This window comes from Rhinoderma darwinii, chromosome 2 (assembly GCF_050947455.1).
Source record: "Rhinoderma darwinii isolate aRhiDar2 chromosome 2, aRhiDar2.hap1, whole genome shotgun sequence".
Lineage (NCBI taxonomy): Eukaryota > Metazoa > Chordata > Amphibia > Anura > Rhinodermatidae > Rhinoderma > Rhinoderma darwinii.
Window position 1 is genome coordinate 218,376,984 of NC_134688.1, and position 17,773 is coordinate 218,394,756.

The 17,773-nt window shown below is 41.7% G+C and overlaps 1 protein-coding gene across 1 annotated transcript in view; it reads left to right on the forward strand.

Annotated features, from left to right (window-relative positions):
• The window catches only part of ANKFY1 (ankyrin repeat and FYVE domain containing 1), a 49,156-nt gene that overhangs the window by 13,555 nt on the left and 17,828 nt on the right, over positions 1-17,773 (forward strand). The window contains exons 2-9 of the mRNA XM_075852850.1: positions 707-899; positions 9,856-9,974; positions 12,151-12,286; positions 12,566-12,689; positions 14,696-14,845; positions 15,062-15,227; positions 15,308-15,512; positions 17,543-17,611. Of these exons, the coding sequence (XP_075708965.1) occupies positions 707-899; positions 9,856-9,974; positions 12,151-12,286; positions 12,566-12,689; positions 14,696-14,845; positions 15,062-15,227; positions 15,308-15,512; positions 17,543-17,611 (1,162 nt within the window). The remainder of the gene's footprint in view (positions 1-706; positions 900-9,855; positions 9,975-12,150; positions 12,287-12,565; positions 12,690-14,695; positions 14,846-15,061; positions 15,228-15,307; positions 15,513-17,542; positions 17,612-17,773) is intronic.

Genomic DNA, 17,773 nt, shown 5'->3' on the forward strand with positions numbered 1-17,773 from the left:
GCCGTTACTCCCGAGACGTACTATTACGGCATGGAGCGCGAACGATACAGCTGCCATGACGTAATAGTACGTCAAGGAGCGGGAAGGGGTTAATAATGTTTATCTTGAAGTGTCAGAGCAGTTACAGGCATGATGCAATAAAGTGAGGTTTTGGTGAGGAACCAGCAGTCTTTCCGTAGTAGGGAGGTTGATCAGTATTTCGTCAGGAAGATAATCTGTGTTGTCACATAATGCGAGTGAAACATTTCTACAGCTGTCGACTTCTTTTTACTTTCCACTACTGACGATTGAGGAGAATCTCATTATGTCGCTCTCTACAAGCTCCATGTTTCTGAAAGATGCCACCGTATTCTTTTCATTGCTTCCTCAGTGGATCGTTGTATTTTCTATCAAATTTGTCCCCAACAAATTATTATAAATTATATGTAAAATCAGTGCTTGACCTCAATCATTCGGTTGCCAATATTCCAGAGCTGGTTTCTGCAGGACCATACATAGAGGACTGAGCAGAGATGATGACTTATTATGGCATCTTCTGATAAACTGGCTCCTGTCAATGCCAGATTACTATAATTTCCCTGTAGTAAATATATATGATAAATATATAGATTTTTGTAGAAGAATGCATCATAACGAACTGTATTTTGTAAAGTGATCTTATTGATTTCATATTACATGTGAATTTTCATTTGATTTTCTGTTAAAGAGGAAGTGGGCAAATTACAGAAGCACTTGGCACTTCTACGCCAGGAATATGTCAAATTGCAGCAGAAACTGGCTAAAACAGAGAAGAAATGTACCCTTCTAGCAGCCCAGACCAACAAAGAGGCTTCCGACGACTCTTTCATCAGCCGCCTCCTGGCAATCGTGGCTCAGTTGTACCAACAGGAGCAGTACAGGTGAGACGGAATACTTCTTACTTTTATATCTTCTCTTATCATCTATTTCTCCAATCATAATACAGTTCCCAATTGAAGGCCCCAAGGCCCTCTTACACGGGCCAATTATCGGGCAAACTAGCATTCACAGAACGCTCATTCCCAATCATTGAACTGTGTAAATAAGGCAAACGCTCGTTCATCGGCTGATTGTATTGTTTATGTAGCCGGAAATATTATAGATATCGGCAGCACATCTTCCTGTGTAAACAGGGGGACATGATAGAAAAGTATGGGGACGTGCGATTGTAGTAACGAGCGCTCGTCCCCATACTAGCTCCTTGTGAAAGGAGCAAACTAGCTGTCTCGTTGATGGGCGCTAGTTTAAACCGCCCACGTCGGGCCATGTAAGAGGGCCATTACACCTATTCCCTTAGCTATAAACATTCTATACCCACACCCAAACTTGGGCTGCATCTTCTTTATACCCACAAGTGATATGTCGTATTGCAGTCAAGCCTTGAAAACAAGATAATTGGCCCGTGGTAAAGAGGTAGCAGTCTGCGCTCCAAGGTGTGGTGTTGTGTAAATAAGCCTATCTCAATGGTTGGGTACATCTTCAGTGGCATAGTTGTAAACCAGGGAGATCAATGAAAGAAAGATTAAAGGGGATGGTTTGTATTTCATCATTCTTTACTTGACACATTAAATCAATGCAATACAATATGTAAATCAAAGCAAATCTGGTTGCCTGACTAAGGCTTTCCTAGAAAAAATTGAGTCACACAATTTTTGCAACCTAACGCCTCTGCATTTTATTGCACCAGAGATGTGGTGGACTCGGATCATGTTACGGGCAACTACTTACATTTTAACGGTAAACATGTGCAACTTATTTCACAGAACTTACATTTGAGACCGTCACATCACAGACACCACAAAGTCGCTGTGTAGCCGTAGCCTAAACGTTCTGCTTCGTTTCATGTTTGTTATTCTAGTATCGAAGTAAATCCTCTCATCAAGTGCTATAGTATACATTTCCTGCTGATGCCAATATTGGAGCAGTCATGGGCCCATTGGCCATCTCTCCATGACTTGTTTATGCCTAGAAGGCACATTATTGTGCATTGTGTCTGTAGTGCATTTTACAACAACTGAACTACAATGCTTGTGATGTTCATTTTACAAGTTGACCACCTTCCTTCTTCCGACTTTTATGCTATGTTCACCTCTCATTTTGGCCGTACGTTTTGCATGCATGTTGGGAAAGCTTCCTACGTACACGCTAAGGGTAGGAACACACATTGTAAACACTGCAGATTTTCCACAATGGGTTAATTGTGGAAAATCCGCGGCGTTTTACAGTACCAGCAGTGTGGGTGACATTCCAACAAATCTCGTCCCCACAGGTAAATTTCCGCTGAAAACACCGCACATAAATTGACCTGCGGTACGGTTACTTCAACCGCAGCATGTTAATTGATTCTGCGGATACGCAACTCTTCAGTTGCGGATTTCCCCCTTTCAATTTAGTGGGGTGCTTAAACCCGCAACAAAGGAGTGTGTTTTGCTATATTTGCGGTGGAATCACAGTGATTATACATACCCAGAGTTCCCTGCTCCTTCTCCAGTCCAGCCTCCCTGGATGACGTAGCAGGCCTTGTGGCCTCTGCAGACGATCACAGGCAGCAGCGTCACATGGTCCTGCAACGTCATCCAGGGAGGCCGGAGCGGAAGTCAGAGGGAGGGAGGGGGTAAGTCTATGCGATAATATACGCAGTGGAATGTACACCCGAAATAACGCATCACAGTGTGGTGCGGGATTTCGGGCGGCATTCCCTGCGGTGTTCAGGGCGGATACGCTGCGCAGCTTCACGCAGTGTATCCGCCCTGAATACGTTGTGTGTGTACCTACCCTTAATGTGTCCGTAGAGCTTCATTAGCCGGACAGAGTCCAAAAGAGTGTCCTTTTGACCTCCGTCGAGCTGGAATTCGTCGGTATACCTTTTTTGTGAAGAATGGAATGAAGTAGTAAATTACACTTTTCCAGCTTGAGGGATTCCCCCAAAAAAATGTATACCGTGCGGTAGACGTTGTTTTGTTTTGTTTTTGCACGGGAGCCTATGGGCGGGGGATGTCACTGTATTGCATCAGTCGGTATGTTCACACGCAAACTCAAAAACTTCTGAAAATACGGAGCTGATTTCAGAGAAAACAGCCTCTGATTTTCTAGCGTTTTTGAAGCTGAAAATGAAGCTTCTTTTAATTTTGAGGCTTCTTTTGAGGCGTTTTTCATAGTGTTCAATGGAAAATCAGCTCCAAAAAAAAGCCTCAAGAAGTGAGATGCTGCTTCTTTTTACAGAGCATCCTTTTACGCTCCGTCTTTTAAAACAGCGGAGTAAAACGACGCCCCGTATGAACTAAATGCTGTTTTTCTAATTGATTTCAATGGGCAGATGTTTGTAGGCATTCAGCTTCCATTTTTTCAGGCGTTTTTCGAGGTGTAAACGCCACGAAATATGCCTGAAAACACTGCGTGTGAACATACCCTCACAGGTAAATACCTTGTATACCTTGGGGAGATTTCCCACAGCTGGGATCCACGGGAAGAGCATCAGGTAGCGCACGGCTCGGGGACATCACTATCCATATGTGAACAGTGACATAAGAGCCTCCCTCTAGGAGTGGAATACTTGACCAGAATGCTTGTATCCCTTTGTTTTAGTTATTGTAGGGGGTTTCAAAATCAGGACCCCCACCTATTAGTGCGATTATTAGAATTGATCCACAACATGAGAAGCAAAGTTTTATCTAAAATTCCTAGCATAATCTTGCTACTTCCACATGACTCTGTAAGGCTTCGTTCACATCTGCGTTGGGACTCCGTTCATGGTCTCCATCGGAGCCTTCCATCATGGCAACCCATGAACGGAATCCAAACTGAAACGAATGGAATTTCAATTGATTTCAATGGTGACGAATTCGGTGCTAATGGTTTCCATTTGTCACCGTTCTTTAAGGGTTCCGTCGTTTTGACTACGTCGACTACGATATTGATTCCGTCAAAACTACGGAACCCTTACACAATGGTGACAAACGGAAACCATTTTCAAAGCATCCGTCACCATTGAAATCAATGGTGATGCAAATGGAAACCTATGGTTTCCGTTTATTTCAGTTTGGATTCCGTTCATGGGTTCCCCTGACGCAAAGGTCCGATGGAACCCATGAATGGAGTCCCGAGGCAGATGTGAACCAAGCCTAAGGGGGTCTGAAAGCACTGACAGAAGTTGTAAGGGGGAAAGGGAAAAAAAAGGTCTCCTTTTCCACATCTAGTAACTGTTTCTTAGGGCTTTTAAGATGGACATCTCATGCATTCATTTACAAGGCCGGGCATCTCTTTCAATTTCTAGCTGTCTTAGGCTGGGTTCACACGACCATGTTACGTCCGTAATGGACGGAACGTATTTCGGCCGCAAGTCCCGGACCGAACACACTGCAGGGAGCCGGGCTCCTAGCATCATACTTATGTACGATGCTAGGAGTCCCTGCCTTGCTGCAGGACAACTGTCCCGTACTGTAATCATGTTTTCAGTACGGGACTGTAGTTCCTCGGAGAGGCAGGGACTCCTAGCGTCGTACATAACTATGATGCTAGGAGCCCGGCTCCTTGCACTGTGTTCGGTCTAGGACTTGCGGCCGAAATACGTTCTGTCCATTACGGACGTAACATGGTCGTGTGAACCCAGCCTTAAGGTACTTTAACCAGCCATTGATCGGCGCACAAGGACTTATTATGGGGAGGAGCGCTCGTTACTCTGTACACAGGGAGATGCGCTGCCGACTACGATAATATTTTGGGCATTTAAAACCATACGATCCGCTGATAAACGAGTGTTGGCTTGTTCTTCGGCTGATCGTTGCTCTGTTTACACAGGGCAATTATTGGGAACGAGCATTCTGTGAACGCTCGTTTGCCCGATAATTGGCCAGTGTAAAAGGGCTATAAGTCACATTTGCGGTTCTCTATCAGAATTGAGTTAGAACATTCCTAGACAACACAGCTATAGTTACACTTTAGAATTGTATGTGCATTGAAATATATTGGGGCACATTTATTAGAACTAAGTGGTACGAGCATATACCTCATAGATTGTAGAAGCGACATTTTATTTTTTATTCAACATTTGTGCAAAATTTCAGTTTCAGCTATCATGGTACCACATATAGTACTATGTACTTATAATACACTTTTCATACTTTTTGATGACAGAAAATACTTTGTATAAATGTACCCCGTTATTTTTACTTTTACTATTGTATTGTTCATTGAAACTGCTCTTAAAGAGAACCCGGCCCCGCAGATTGGTATAATAAAATCAGTAGGTAAACTTCTTTATAATTCAATTAAGATAAGGAAAGGTTTACCTTGATATCTTGGTGTAAATGTATTGCTTTACAGGTGCCATATCTCATTAAACCAGGGACTTGCATCGTGGTTCCTGTTTATAATGAAAACCATGACAGAAACCACCTGCACCCAACCGACTATTGAATTACAATGGGATACACAGGGTTCTGCTGAGGCGCATGCAGCGCTATTTTTCCAATCCGATATGACAGAATCTGCAACTGAAACTCTGAAGCAGATGTGAACAGAGCCTTAATATTTCAGTAAAACGGACAATGTCACTGGGTTGTGGTAAATTTAATTGGGAAAATCATCATGTTTACAGAGTCTGCGAGTCTATTAACCAGTATAACTACTCATTTATTGCTAAGCTATTTCCTGCGTGCATTTCCGGGAAAGACGTTTTTATCACAGGATGAGTAGAAAGCTCCTTTCCCTGCAGTGGAGGCAGATTTTTGCACCGGTCAGGCTTCCTGCTCTGTAACTTGGTGCATGTCCTGTATTTTTCATTGTAGATTTTATGAGTCCCAGTTTGACCTCTTTCGTTCTTTGCAGTATGATTTTGTGATAGTATTGTAGGCCTAGGATATTGATAAAAAATAAGTGTTTCGAAGGACAAAATTTGCTCAACAAAGTACCGAGAAGTCAACAATTGTACTTTATCTGCCCGACTACAAAGCCGATCATTCTCTTTACTGAGGTGCTAAATCTATTTCTCACTGGTGATTTACTTGCTAGTAGTTGACCTCCACTCTATCCTTAAGTCATGAAAATCTGTTATGTGTATTGACTTTCTGATCAGCTTTTGTTTAAAGAGTAACTTTCATCAAACTTTTGACGTGTCGTAGAGACATATCTAAAGTTTGGATCGGTGGGGGTCTGGATGCTGAGACCCCCATCGTTTCTGAAATGAAGGTTTGCGCTTTGCACCTTCAGCACTGATCAGCGCTCCTCGGCGGCCTGAAGATGACTCACGTAGACCTTCTATGGGAGCAGACTTCAGCCTGACAGGGAGCGCCGATCACAGCAGAAGGTGCAGGACGTTCATCTGAGCTGTTCTACACCTTTTGTTTAAGCAACGGTTGGGAGTCTCCGCACCCGGACCCCAACCGATACAAATTTTTGATATTTCTCTGACATATCAAACATTTGATTACTCTTTTAGCCTATCTAAACAAGCAGAGCTGCAGTGTAAATAATGTGGGAGGGACATCATCGTCCTAAGTCTCCATTGAGACAAGTAGTGTAGTTCAGATTACCTTCTACTGAATATAGCAGTTTAGTAGTAGTCACTGATCAACTAGCCCTATATGCCAATAGGATTATTTTGTTTATCATTTTTTCATGTACTTTGTCTGGGGTTCTTCTAACCCTGTTTCTCACTAGCAGGTAAAGTCAAATGGCGCCCCTCCCTCAAATTAAAGATGGGTAAACTAAATTGATTTATTGTATATATACCAAAATGCTGTCCTTCTGCAGTCAGCACCTGAGCCCAAGTTCCTTAAGAATAGCGCCACCCTGAGTGCCAGTTAGGTGTTTACTTGGCAGTATAAAAATAAAATTAAACCAAAATATGACTGCATCATTTGGACTTTTTTATGGTATTATTTTCACCCCTTGTCATTCCATAGCATTTTTATTTTGCAGTCTATTTCTATTCTATTGTGTTTTTTTATTTAATTCCTGAAAAAGTTATAGGCCCACCTTTCTTAATATCTTTGTGTCTTTTTTTTTTTTTTTGGGCGCATCTTACTCCAAAATAGTGTTGTATCTGCTGTGCAATATATTTATTAACCATATGCACCATTCACGTCAGTGGAGTGAAAAGTGGGTGTGGCTTACTGCTTAGGTAAGATTGGGTCTCATTTATGCAAATGGGCAAAAAGTCAGATCCCTACTTCACGTAGACCCTGGAGTAGAAAACGTGTAAAAGTCGACAGTGTCATGTATATTTTGACGGATTTATCAGAGAAGGTACATGCAGTCATTAATTTGTCACAACAAATGTCAATAAATTAGCAGAGATCTATTGGCTTATACTACACCACTTCTTGATACTTGTGGGCCATGGTTTTTAGAGGGGTGAATAAATATTTGTATATTATTTATACGTTGTGGTAAACCTCTCCAAAAGGCCACCTCTATGAGAAGAGCACCCCCTTATCCAGGCCACGTTTCCTGTGACAAATTATCTTCTTTGAGAAGACCACCCCCTAGGAGACCACTTATCAATGCAATTTTGGGCGGTCGTCTAAAGAGGTCTGACTGAATATAAAAATAATAATGCACTAATGTTGTGTTAATTGTTTATTTTCTGTATTTATTTATTTTTAATGATTTTAAGTTTATTCTTTGGGTTGTTACCGTGCAAATGTTATCAAATATATGTATATTTGTATTTTGCCTTTGGGCAAAGCTAATTTTGGGCCTTAGAGCAAGACTTCTTGTTTATTTTTCCCCTGATAATTTCAGTGCTCACACACCAAATACCAAAAGTAAGTCGGTAAATTTATTCTGCAGGTTAACATTTTTTTAAATTTATTTATTTATTTTATTCTTTTACAAAAACAAACAACCCAAAAAGGTAACACTCAAGGACATTAACATATCTCTGGTAGACATCCACACAGAGACCCACCCTTTGTCGGCGCGCCTTACACCCAACGACTCAACCAAAAATAAAAAATAAACGAGTAGATTTTTTTTTAAAAAAACATTATAAAAAATAAAAAAAAATAGAAAAGTAAAGAAAAAGAGAACTAGGAGGAGAGAGAAAGTAAATTAATAACAAAAAAAACAGAGAGAATAAGGAGTTGATATTACTCCCTCTCACAACCCTCAAAAACCTCTCAGCCCATCCCATGAACTACCATAGAGCATATCCCCTAAATAGACTTGGGTCTGTCACCCATGTGTCCCATCTCTGGTGGAAGTTTTCCTTCTTAGTTTCGTCTTCGATCGCAACTCCATACTCATATCTCAGGTATATATTCACTTTATCTCTGACTTCCATAATTTTTTGGGATATTGGGGGATTTCCAATAATATAAGATTAAGCTTCGGGCAGCATCTAAGGTTCGGGAGATCACCCATCTGGCCTCCCTATTCACCATTTCCAGATTTATATTCAACAAGGCAGTTTCGGGGCTTGGAGTTATCAACTGTTATGTAGCCATCTGTATCAGGTCAGAGACCTCTGCCCAGAATTACTTGATTCTGTCACACTTCCACCACATGTGGAGCAAATCTCCCACCTCACCACATCCTCTCCAACAATGTTTTGTGTTCCGGGGATCAAATTTTGCTATATTTGCTGGATGGAATTGAAGCCTCATCTGTATTTTCTTAGCAACCTCCACCTGATTTATACAGGATGAGTTTTCCAAAGGCCATTTTATTGCCTTTTCCCACTGAGCCATTGAAAATTTGGATTCAAGATCTTTTTCCCACTCTTGCATATATTTTAATTTACCTCTGTCTCTTGAAGAGATACGATCTCTATAAATCAAGGACAAACCTTTCTTCTTGTTGCTTGTTCCGCTTATATATCTGATGGTTTGGGAGGGGGCATTAACTAAGTGATCTATTTTCCCCATTATGTCAAACCTTCTTATAGTATTTTTCAGCTTGATATGTGAAAAGATGGCCCCGGGGTCTAAGGCATGTTTGATCTTAATCTTTTCAAAGCTTACCAGTCCACTGTCGTCTATTAAGTCGTTCAAGGTATTAAGCCCTTTCTTCTGCCAACACCTTGAATTCCAATCCGGGATAATCTGTTCAACGTATGTGATCCTAAAATCTGATCGTTTTATGCTGACTAATTCCTTACCTTCGAATTTATTAAATCGTGTCCACTCTTTCAGAAGATCTCCTACAAGCTTGTTTGTCGGGGTACCCAGATCTAGAATGGATAACCGCATTAGCTGCCTCATTGACCAACCCCTCGGCAGGGCATCTGCCTCCAACTGAACCCATGGCATTGATGTTTCTTCTACCCACCAAAACCTCATTGTCTGTCTCTACACGTGTGGCCAAGTAGTAGGCGTGCAGATCGGGGAGTCCCATTCCACCTTCCTTTAGTGGAAGGGTCATGATTCTATCTGTTATGCGTACTTTACCTCTTCCCCCACCCCATATAAAATGCAGCATTAGACTCCGTAGCTCGTCCACCAATTTACGAGTGAACTTCAGCGGAATACACCTGCAGGTTAAAATTTAAGCCAAACATAAATATTAAAACTTAGTTGTTACTTAGGATTTATTTTTATTTATTTTTTAAACAACCTTTCATTGCCTATATACGTTTTATAATAAGCTTGAATTAGGTGGCGGTCGCTTCGCTCTAGGCAATGATGGGGTTACCAGTGGTCAAATCCCTACCGACGAGATAGTGATCCTTGCACCATACTATCACTTACTATAGTGGTAAAACCCCTTTAAGTATTCAAAATACCATGCAATTCTTATTCTTGTGGCTGAAAGATGAAGAAATTATGAGCAGTGTGAGGCTGTAAAGTGGTAAGAAATCACTTGTCTTAATTATTCGCTTTCCTTCTGTGCCTTCAGTGACCTGAAGATAAAAGTTGGAGACCAGAACATCAATGCTCACAAGTTTGTGTTGGCTGCGAGAAGCGAGGCCTGGAGTCTGGCCAATCTGGCATCCACAAGGGAACTAAACCTGTCAGGTGAGGAGACCCTGAGTTCTGCTTCTCAACATTACATTTTCTTTATCTGTTCTCTATGTTCCTACTTACAATACAACTGAAAGTAAATGTCTACAATTAAATACCCTTTTTTTTTTCTTTTTTTTATTATTTCTTTTAAATCTAAATAGGTGCAAAATAATTTTCTGTTTTATTTCTTAATATATCTTTATAGTTGTCGGAGCTCTGTTTTTTCTTATACGCAGCTCCAAATCTCTGGCATAGACCGTTTTAAAAAGATCATGGGAAAAGGGAAAGCTGACTCAGCTGGTTAGCGACTTGGAAATAGGTAAAAAATGGTATGTTACTGTTGTGCAGCCATACGTTTCAGGACTGGAGTAGTGCCTTCATACTAGCCAGATTAAAACACTAGTCCAGTGCTGAAACACGTAGCTGTACACAAATAGAATACGACCTTATACCTACTTTGCAGTATTTTTTCATGCCTACCAGCAGTTCCCTTTCAGCTTTGCTTTTTCCCTTGATTGTTTGCAATCAACCAAGGTGCATCCCGCAACGCAAAGAGGAGACCAGCAGCAGGTCCTTCATTTATTGTTCTGCTTCTCACAGGGTTGTGCTTGGCATTAGCACATCACCGCCAAGGTCCAATCTGACGCCAATACTTTCCTCCTTCTATCACTTGGGATTGTGATGCTATAAAGCATCCGTGTTTTTGTTTTTTTCGGGCGCCAATAATAACGGCACTAAGCCGCACATGTCTGGGGTAGTGGAAGGTTCTTTTTAAGGCCTCATGCACACGACCATATTTTTGTCCACTCGTAAATACTGGCATAAATACGGGTCCTTGGTCACACGTATTTGACCCGTATTGCACCAGTATTTACGGACCCGTGCCCGTAAATACGGGTCCGGTGTCACCAGTATTCCACCCGTATTTACGGGCACGTTTTTGGCTGCAAAATTGCACTGCACTAATCGGCAGCCCTTCTCTCTATCAGTGCAGGATAGAGGGAAGGGGCAGCCCTTTCCGTAGTAAAAGTAAAATAAATTCATACTTACCCGGCCGTTGTCTTGGTGACGCGTCCCTCTCTTGACATCCAGTCCGACCTCCCTGGATGACGCGGCAGTCCATGTGACCGCTGCAGCCAGTGATTGGCCTGTGATTGGCTGCAGCGGTCACATGGACTGTAACGTCATCCCAGGAGGCCGGACTGGAGGAAGAAGCAGGGAGTTCTAGGTAAGTATGGAAGTCTTTTTTTTTTTTTTACAGCTTTATCTATATTGTGATTGGTAGCCACTGTCCAGGGTGCTGAAACAGTTACTGCCGATCGTTTAACTCTTTCAGCACCCTGGACAGTGACTATCCCCTGACATCGCCTAGCAACGCTCCCGTAATTACGAGTGCACACACATAGCCATCCGTCATTACGGGAGCCCCATAGACTTCTATGGGCTGCCCGTGCCGTAATTACGGCTTGAAATAGGACATGTTCTATCTTTTTCAACGGCACGGGCACCTTCCCGTAAGCATACAGGGAGGTACCCGTGGCCAATAGAAGTCTATGGGCCCGTAATTATGGCCCGTAATTACGGGCCGTAATTACGGGCCGTAATTACGGGAGTTTTTACGGTCGTGTGCATGGGGCCTAACACAGTATGCAGTAAGCTCCTAAGTTCCCTCTAGTTGTTGGAGCAAATAAAGCAGTCTTCTATCAGTTCAATTATCAAAGGGGTTGTCTCATTAGGACAACCCCTGTCTCTATGTGCTACTATGGATATGGACGTCATAGAGAAGGGTCTGTCTGGCGAACTTGAGTCGTCCGTGTATTACATAGACAGCCAGTCATCTGAATGGCCGACATGTTTTACTACACCCCCTGCAACGGCTGCTGTGTGCGGCTACCCCAGAAAAATCAGCTGTGTGTCAGGAGCCGGAACCGTGGCGATCAGCTGTCCCTTTACAGCAATGAAACCTATTGTTTAGGAGAATAGTGAAAGGTGCACATGAGCTGAACCAGGAGATGGCAGTTTAAGTAATAAAACTCCACCTAGCTCTTTAAATGTGTCTGTAGTGTATTAGAAATGAATTGCCCTTTTCTATCCAGCGATCCTTATCATTGCTGCCGCTCGATTATACAGATATTGTTCCCTGAGGTACTAGATAAAAAGTAGTTTCCAAATCTTGATCTGTCCCCAGATTGTGACCCTGAGGTGACCATGGCAATGCTTCATTGGATCTATACTGATGAGCTGGACTTGCGGGAAGATGATGTCTACTTAACAGAATTGATGAAGCTTGCAAATAGATTTCAGCTTCAGCTCTTGAGAGAAAGGTATGTGTGTGCGTTTCCCGCCAAGCAGTGTTATATTTGTGTTTTGTTTTTTTTTGGTTCCATATTTTTTAACATCGGCAACGTTTATGTGATATAATAAATAAGAAAATATTTCTTTCAGCTATGATGTTACTTTCTAGTATGGCATGATAGCAGTTTGGATCTTGCCAACATTTGGGGTGCCAAGTAGTCTGGTGATTTTCGACAGATTTTCCTGGAATGTAAAGAATATGACGTCTCCTATTTTTGTGTATTGACATGAGTCTGTCTTTTTGGCAGGTGTGAAAAGGGTGTCATGTCACTGGTGAACGTGAGGAACTGTATACGTTTCTACCAGACCGCAGAAGAACTCAATGCCACTACCTTGTTGAACTATTGTGCCGAGATCATCGCGAGTCACTGGGTATGAAAATATTGAACTTGGGCGATGGAATAAGCCGTAAAAACGGTGCTGTGGTGTGTTTTGTTTTTTTTGCTAGTCAATGCTGCTTCATTGCATGCATTTCTAAACACAATTAATAAAAATAAGATCTATACACACACACACACACACACACACACACACACACACACACACACACACGCGTAAAACATATGTGATATGTTGTGATCTCAATATTTTGTATTTAAAGCTGTAGCACTTTAATGCCGGTTTCACACACAGCATTTTGACTCGTTTTCGGTGGCAGCCAGATGTTCGTTTACAGTCTATTGTAAAATTTAAGAACGCCTACATTAACAGCATTTATTTTTTTGCCATTTTTGTATTATTTTTGGGGTCAGAACACCTGTACGAAGTGTCACAAAATAAAAGAAAGCATGTAAAAAAAAACACCATAAAAAAACCTTTAAGAACTTGTTTTTTGTACATACACTTTTTTGGGGCGTTTTAAAATGCATGTGAATAAGGTCTAAAGGGATCATGTCAACTGGCCCATTCTTTAGTTATTTTTGGTCTGTAGGTAGTGTATGCATGGCCACAACTGAGATATGAAGGGAAATCACTTGCTAGAGATCAATTTGTGGTAAAAAAGAAAAAAAGAAACATGGCTCCCTTTTAGGCCCCATGCACATGATCGTAAAAGTCATCCGTAATTACGGTCCGCAATTACGGACCCAATTCACTTCTATTGTCCACGGACATCTTCACATATATTTACGGGAAGGTATCCGTGCCGTAGAAACCTTCCGCAAAAGATAGGACATTTCCTATTTTTTGCTTTTTACGGACCGTGCTCCCATACTTTATAATGGGAGAACGGCCCGCAAATGCGGATGACTGTCCGCGGCCGGATGTGCCCGTGATTACGGGCATGATCGTGTGCATGGGGCCTTAGTTACATTTTACCCTAGAAGCTTCTTCGTTTGTGTCTGCAGTGGAAGAGGTTGCTTCCCTGGCATATTACTGTCTCCTGGGAAAAGGTAGTTCCATAGTAACCCCACTTTTATGCTTTGTAGGGCATAATGAACTATATCAGCATTTACGCAATGATGGCTGTCAATCACCGATAGGCGGAGAGAGAGAAATGTGGGTCTCTATGGGTTAATAGACATATAGTTTGTGGAAACCCCTTTAACTGTAATTTTACATTCTCGCACAAACAACATTTATCGCCTATCTAAGGCTATCTGATGAATGTTAGATGACTGGGGCCCCACCGCTGGGATAGTTCAGCTTTATCTTCACTTCCCTTATAGTTGTAGGGAGCGGGAGCTTCATACATTGTCCACAGATGGGGCAGTATGTGTGACTTAACAGATCTACTTCTACATTTTCATATAATCTGCAATATTCTGCCAATGCCTCTGTTTTTCCACAGTGAGAGCTTGTCCACATGTAACGGATTTTCTGCAGAAAATTTCCGCAGCATTCAGGGTCAGTTCACATGCTGCATAGATACTGCCGATTTTTTATGCAATGGAATTCGTTGCTAAAAATCCGCAGCAAATGCAGTAGCAGCAAAGTGGATGAGATAAAACAAATCTCATCTCATCCATTCCATGCGTTTTTTACTGTGGAAAATAATGCGTTTTTGTGTTTTTTTCAAGGGATGTGTGATGGTGATATTTCTACTTCCTGTGATGTCATTTCCACCCCAGTAAGAAATTCTGTAGCGTTTCCACAGCAAATGACGCAGTACAACAGAAAAACGCAGGAAATTGGTCCACTTTCCGCAGCAATAATTAACATACTGCGGTATAAAATTACGCACTGTAATTTTTCCGAAGCGTGTGGATGACAATTGTTAAATCACTCCCACTTTTCTGCTACTGTATTCCACAGCATATTTTCTGTTCCGCAATTCCGGATGGCAAATCCGTGACATGTGGACAAGCCCTTAGTCATACATACATATGTATATCCGGCAGTATGCGATCGATTGATATTTTGTTTGGTTGTATTTGTAGGACGACCTGAGGAAGGAAGACTTCAGCTCAATGAGTGCTCAGCTGTTGTACAAAATGTTTAAATCCAAGACTCAATTCCCTTTACACAAAGCAATTAAAGTGGAAAGAGAAGATGTTGTGTTTCTATATCTGATCGAGATGGATTCCCAGGTATGGTAACATTGTGAACATATGGCGTTATTGTGAAAATAAAACGTGGGCACAATGTCTGCCAGGCTACATAATAGAAATATCTGCATATTATTAATGCAGTCTGTCATTTCACAATAGTTCTGCAATAGTTTTAATTGGAGAGCCTCATAAAATTTCTATTTGCTATGAGAATCCAGATTAGCAGAATAATCGTGCGGCAAATTGTCATTTCAGTTGCCCGCAAAATTAAATGAGCTGGACCAAAATGGAGATCTGGCCCTGGATCTTGCGCTGTCTCGGAAGCTGGAGAGCATAGCGACGACGTTAGTTAACAGCAGGGCAGATGTTGATATGGTGGACAAGAAAGGTTGGAGTCTGTTGCACAAAGCAATTCAAAGGGGTGAGTAGAAATTTTTTTCTTAGAAAAGTATATATTTTTATACATCATACATGTAATATTGTGGTGTTTTTTTTGGACAGATGATAAATTTGCTGCCAGTTTCGTAATAAAAAATGGTGCACTTGTAAATGCTGCAACAATTGGGGAACAAGAGACCCCACTACATCTTGTATCTGCCTGCACAATGAAGGAGCGCTCTCTGGAAGTGATGTCTGATATAGCACAGATTGCCGAGGCACTTTTACATGCAGGAGCTAATCCCAACATGCAGGACAGTAAAGGAAGGTAAGCTGGTGCCTCGCCGGTTCTCTTGGGGCTTGTTAAAGAAAACTAGAACTGTTTATTAACTCTTTAATACAAGAATGCAATTAGTCACTATATTTGACACACACTCTTTATTATATCTAGTCGCTTTATTTCAGCTGGAGGAATAATAAATAAGGCCCCATGCACACAGCCGATTGCGGGCGCGGCTGGCCGCCGACTGCCACCCGCATTTTCGGGCCGTGCTCCCATACAGAGTATGGGAGCACGGCCCGCAAAATGCAAAAGAACGGACATGTTCCATAATTTTCGGACCATTTCTACGGCACGGACACCCATCTGTAGCGATACAGAAAGGTGTCTGCGTTCAATGGAAGTGAATGGGTCAGTTTTTGCGGTCCGCAAAAACTGAGGTTTTTTACGGTCGTGTGCATGGGGCCTAAGACTTTTCTGGCAGAAGCAATATTAGCTATGTAATGCCACTATGTAAAACGAGCTGAAAAATACCAATGAGAGCCATTAAACTGCTCTGTGTAACAGGCAGACCAAATGAAGAAATATTGCTCCAGAGTGCCCGTGTGTTATGGTCCAAATGTCATAATGACTACAATGGCCTTTCCTTTTCTGTGCTAAAATCATACCCCCTTCCTGCTAGTTTTAGTTGTTGGGCGCATAATGAAGCCAGGGATCGTTTTTATTTAGTTCCTTAGTAAAGTAAATATAAACTCTTCTATTGACTTAATTATTAGTATTACCAATTTTAAATTGTAACAGGAAATCCTAATATTTCTATCATGTGATGTCCGTTACACCCTAGGTTATCAAGCGTAAGCGTCTAACTGTGGGAGCTCAGTCAGTAATCCTGTGTGAGACTTTACCATTAGATCTTTGATGACAGTTACTATTATATTTTATGACCGCTTGTTCAATATTACAGCTCTCCTAGAACTAAAAGTCTGTTTTAATGGAGGCAGAAAAATAAAAGAATTCAGCATAGCTAACTTCTGGTGAGAATTCCCTCATAAAGCGAACTTGTCTAGGAACTTACGCTGCTGTATCTGATAGTAGCGTGTGATAGAGGGATAGACGCTGAGCTCTGTGATGAAGCAGGATTTCTGAGTAAAAAGCAGAGTAATTCCTGACAGGACTCCTAGGAGAGACAGTGAGAGTCCTGCTATCCCCGCCCACTCACAGTGATTGACAGCTTTCCTGTGTCGGTGTATATATATAGAAGGTTGTCAATCAGTCTGTGCTGGCTTCATTATATAAACCTATATATCAATGAGCTTCGCGTCTATCCCTCTATTACATGTAGATCACCTCTTCCTCTCATATGCTGCGCTCAGATAGAAAAGCAAAAATCATTTCACAGGCTCCCTTAATTACTTTTTTTTTTGGTCCCACTTCAAGGGGTTTTCCCATGTGGGACATGTATGACATAATCACAGGATATGTCATAAATCTCATATAGATGTGGGTCCACCTCTGGCACCCGCACCTATCTCTAGAACAGGGCCCCCTAAACCCCGTTCTAGCTTTTTGTGCTCACGCTGACTCCCGGCCATTTCCTGACTTTATGGTCGAGAGTTACGGAAACAGCATAACTCGCTGAGCTACGCTGTTTCCATAACTTCCATAGTAGTGAATGGCCGTTACAGAACAAACGTAGCATGCGAGCTACGCTGTTTCCGTAACTACTATTCAGTTCTATGGGAGTTAAGAAAACAGCTTAGCTCAGCGAGTTACGCTGTTTTCGGAACTCCCGACCATCTAATCAGTAGAAAAAAAGCTAGAGTGGGGTTTAGGGGGCCCTGTTCCAGAGGTGGGACACGCATCTATCTGACATTTATGACATATCCTGTGGATGTGTCATAAATGTCTCTGATGGGAAAACCCTTTTGATAAAAGGACCTAAAATATGAAATTCTCTATTACCAAAAATGATAAAAGAAAATTCAGGGGAACACTGAACTGTAATTATAGTAACTTTAAAAGATTGAAGAGGGCATGTTAAAGATATTTTGTGGATTCATGCTAATTCTTGTTTTCAGGACACCTCTGCATACAGCTATTCTTTCTAGAAATGAGTATGTGTTCAACCAGCTGCTTCAATGCAAACAGTAAGTCATAAGAGATTGAGATCGTTTTGAGTTTATTGCAAACTTTTAGGTTGTATTCTTCAAAATCCAACAGATCAGATATATATATATTTGTTTGTGTGAATGTTCCTTACACAGATTCAGGCTGGGGATGTACACATATGTTGGGACAGCTGTAGTCCG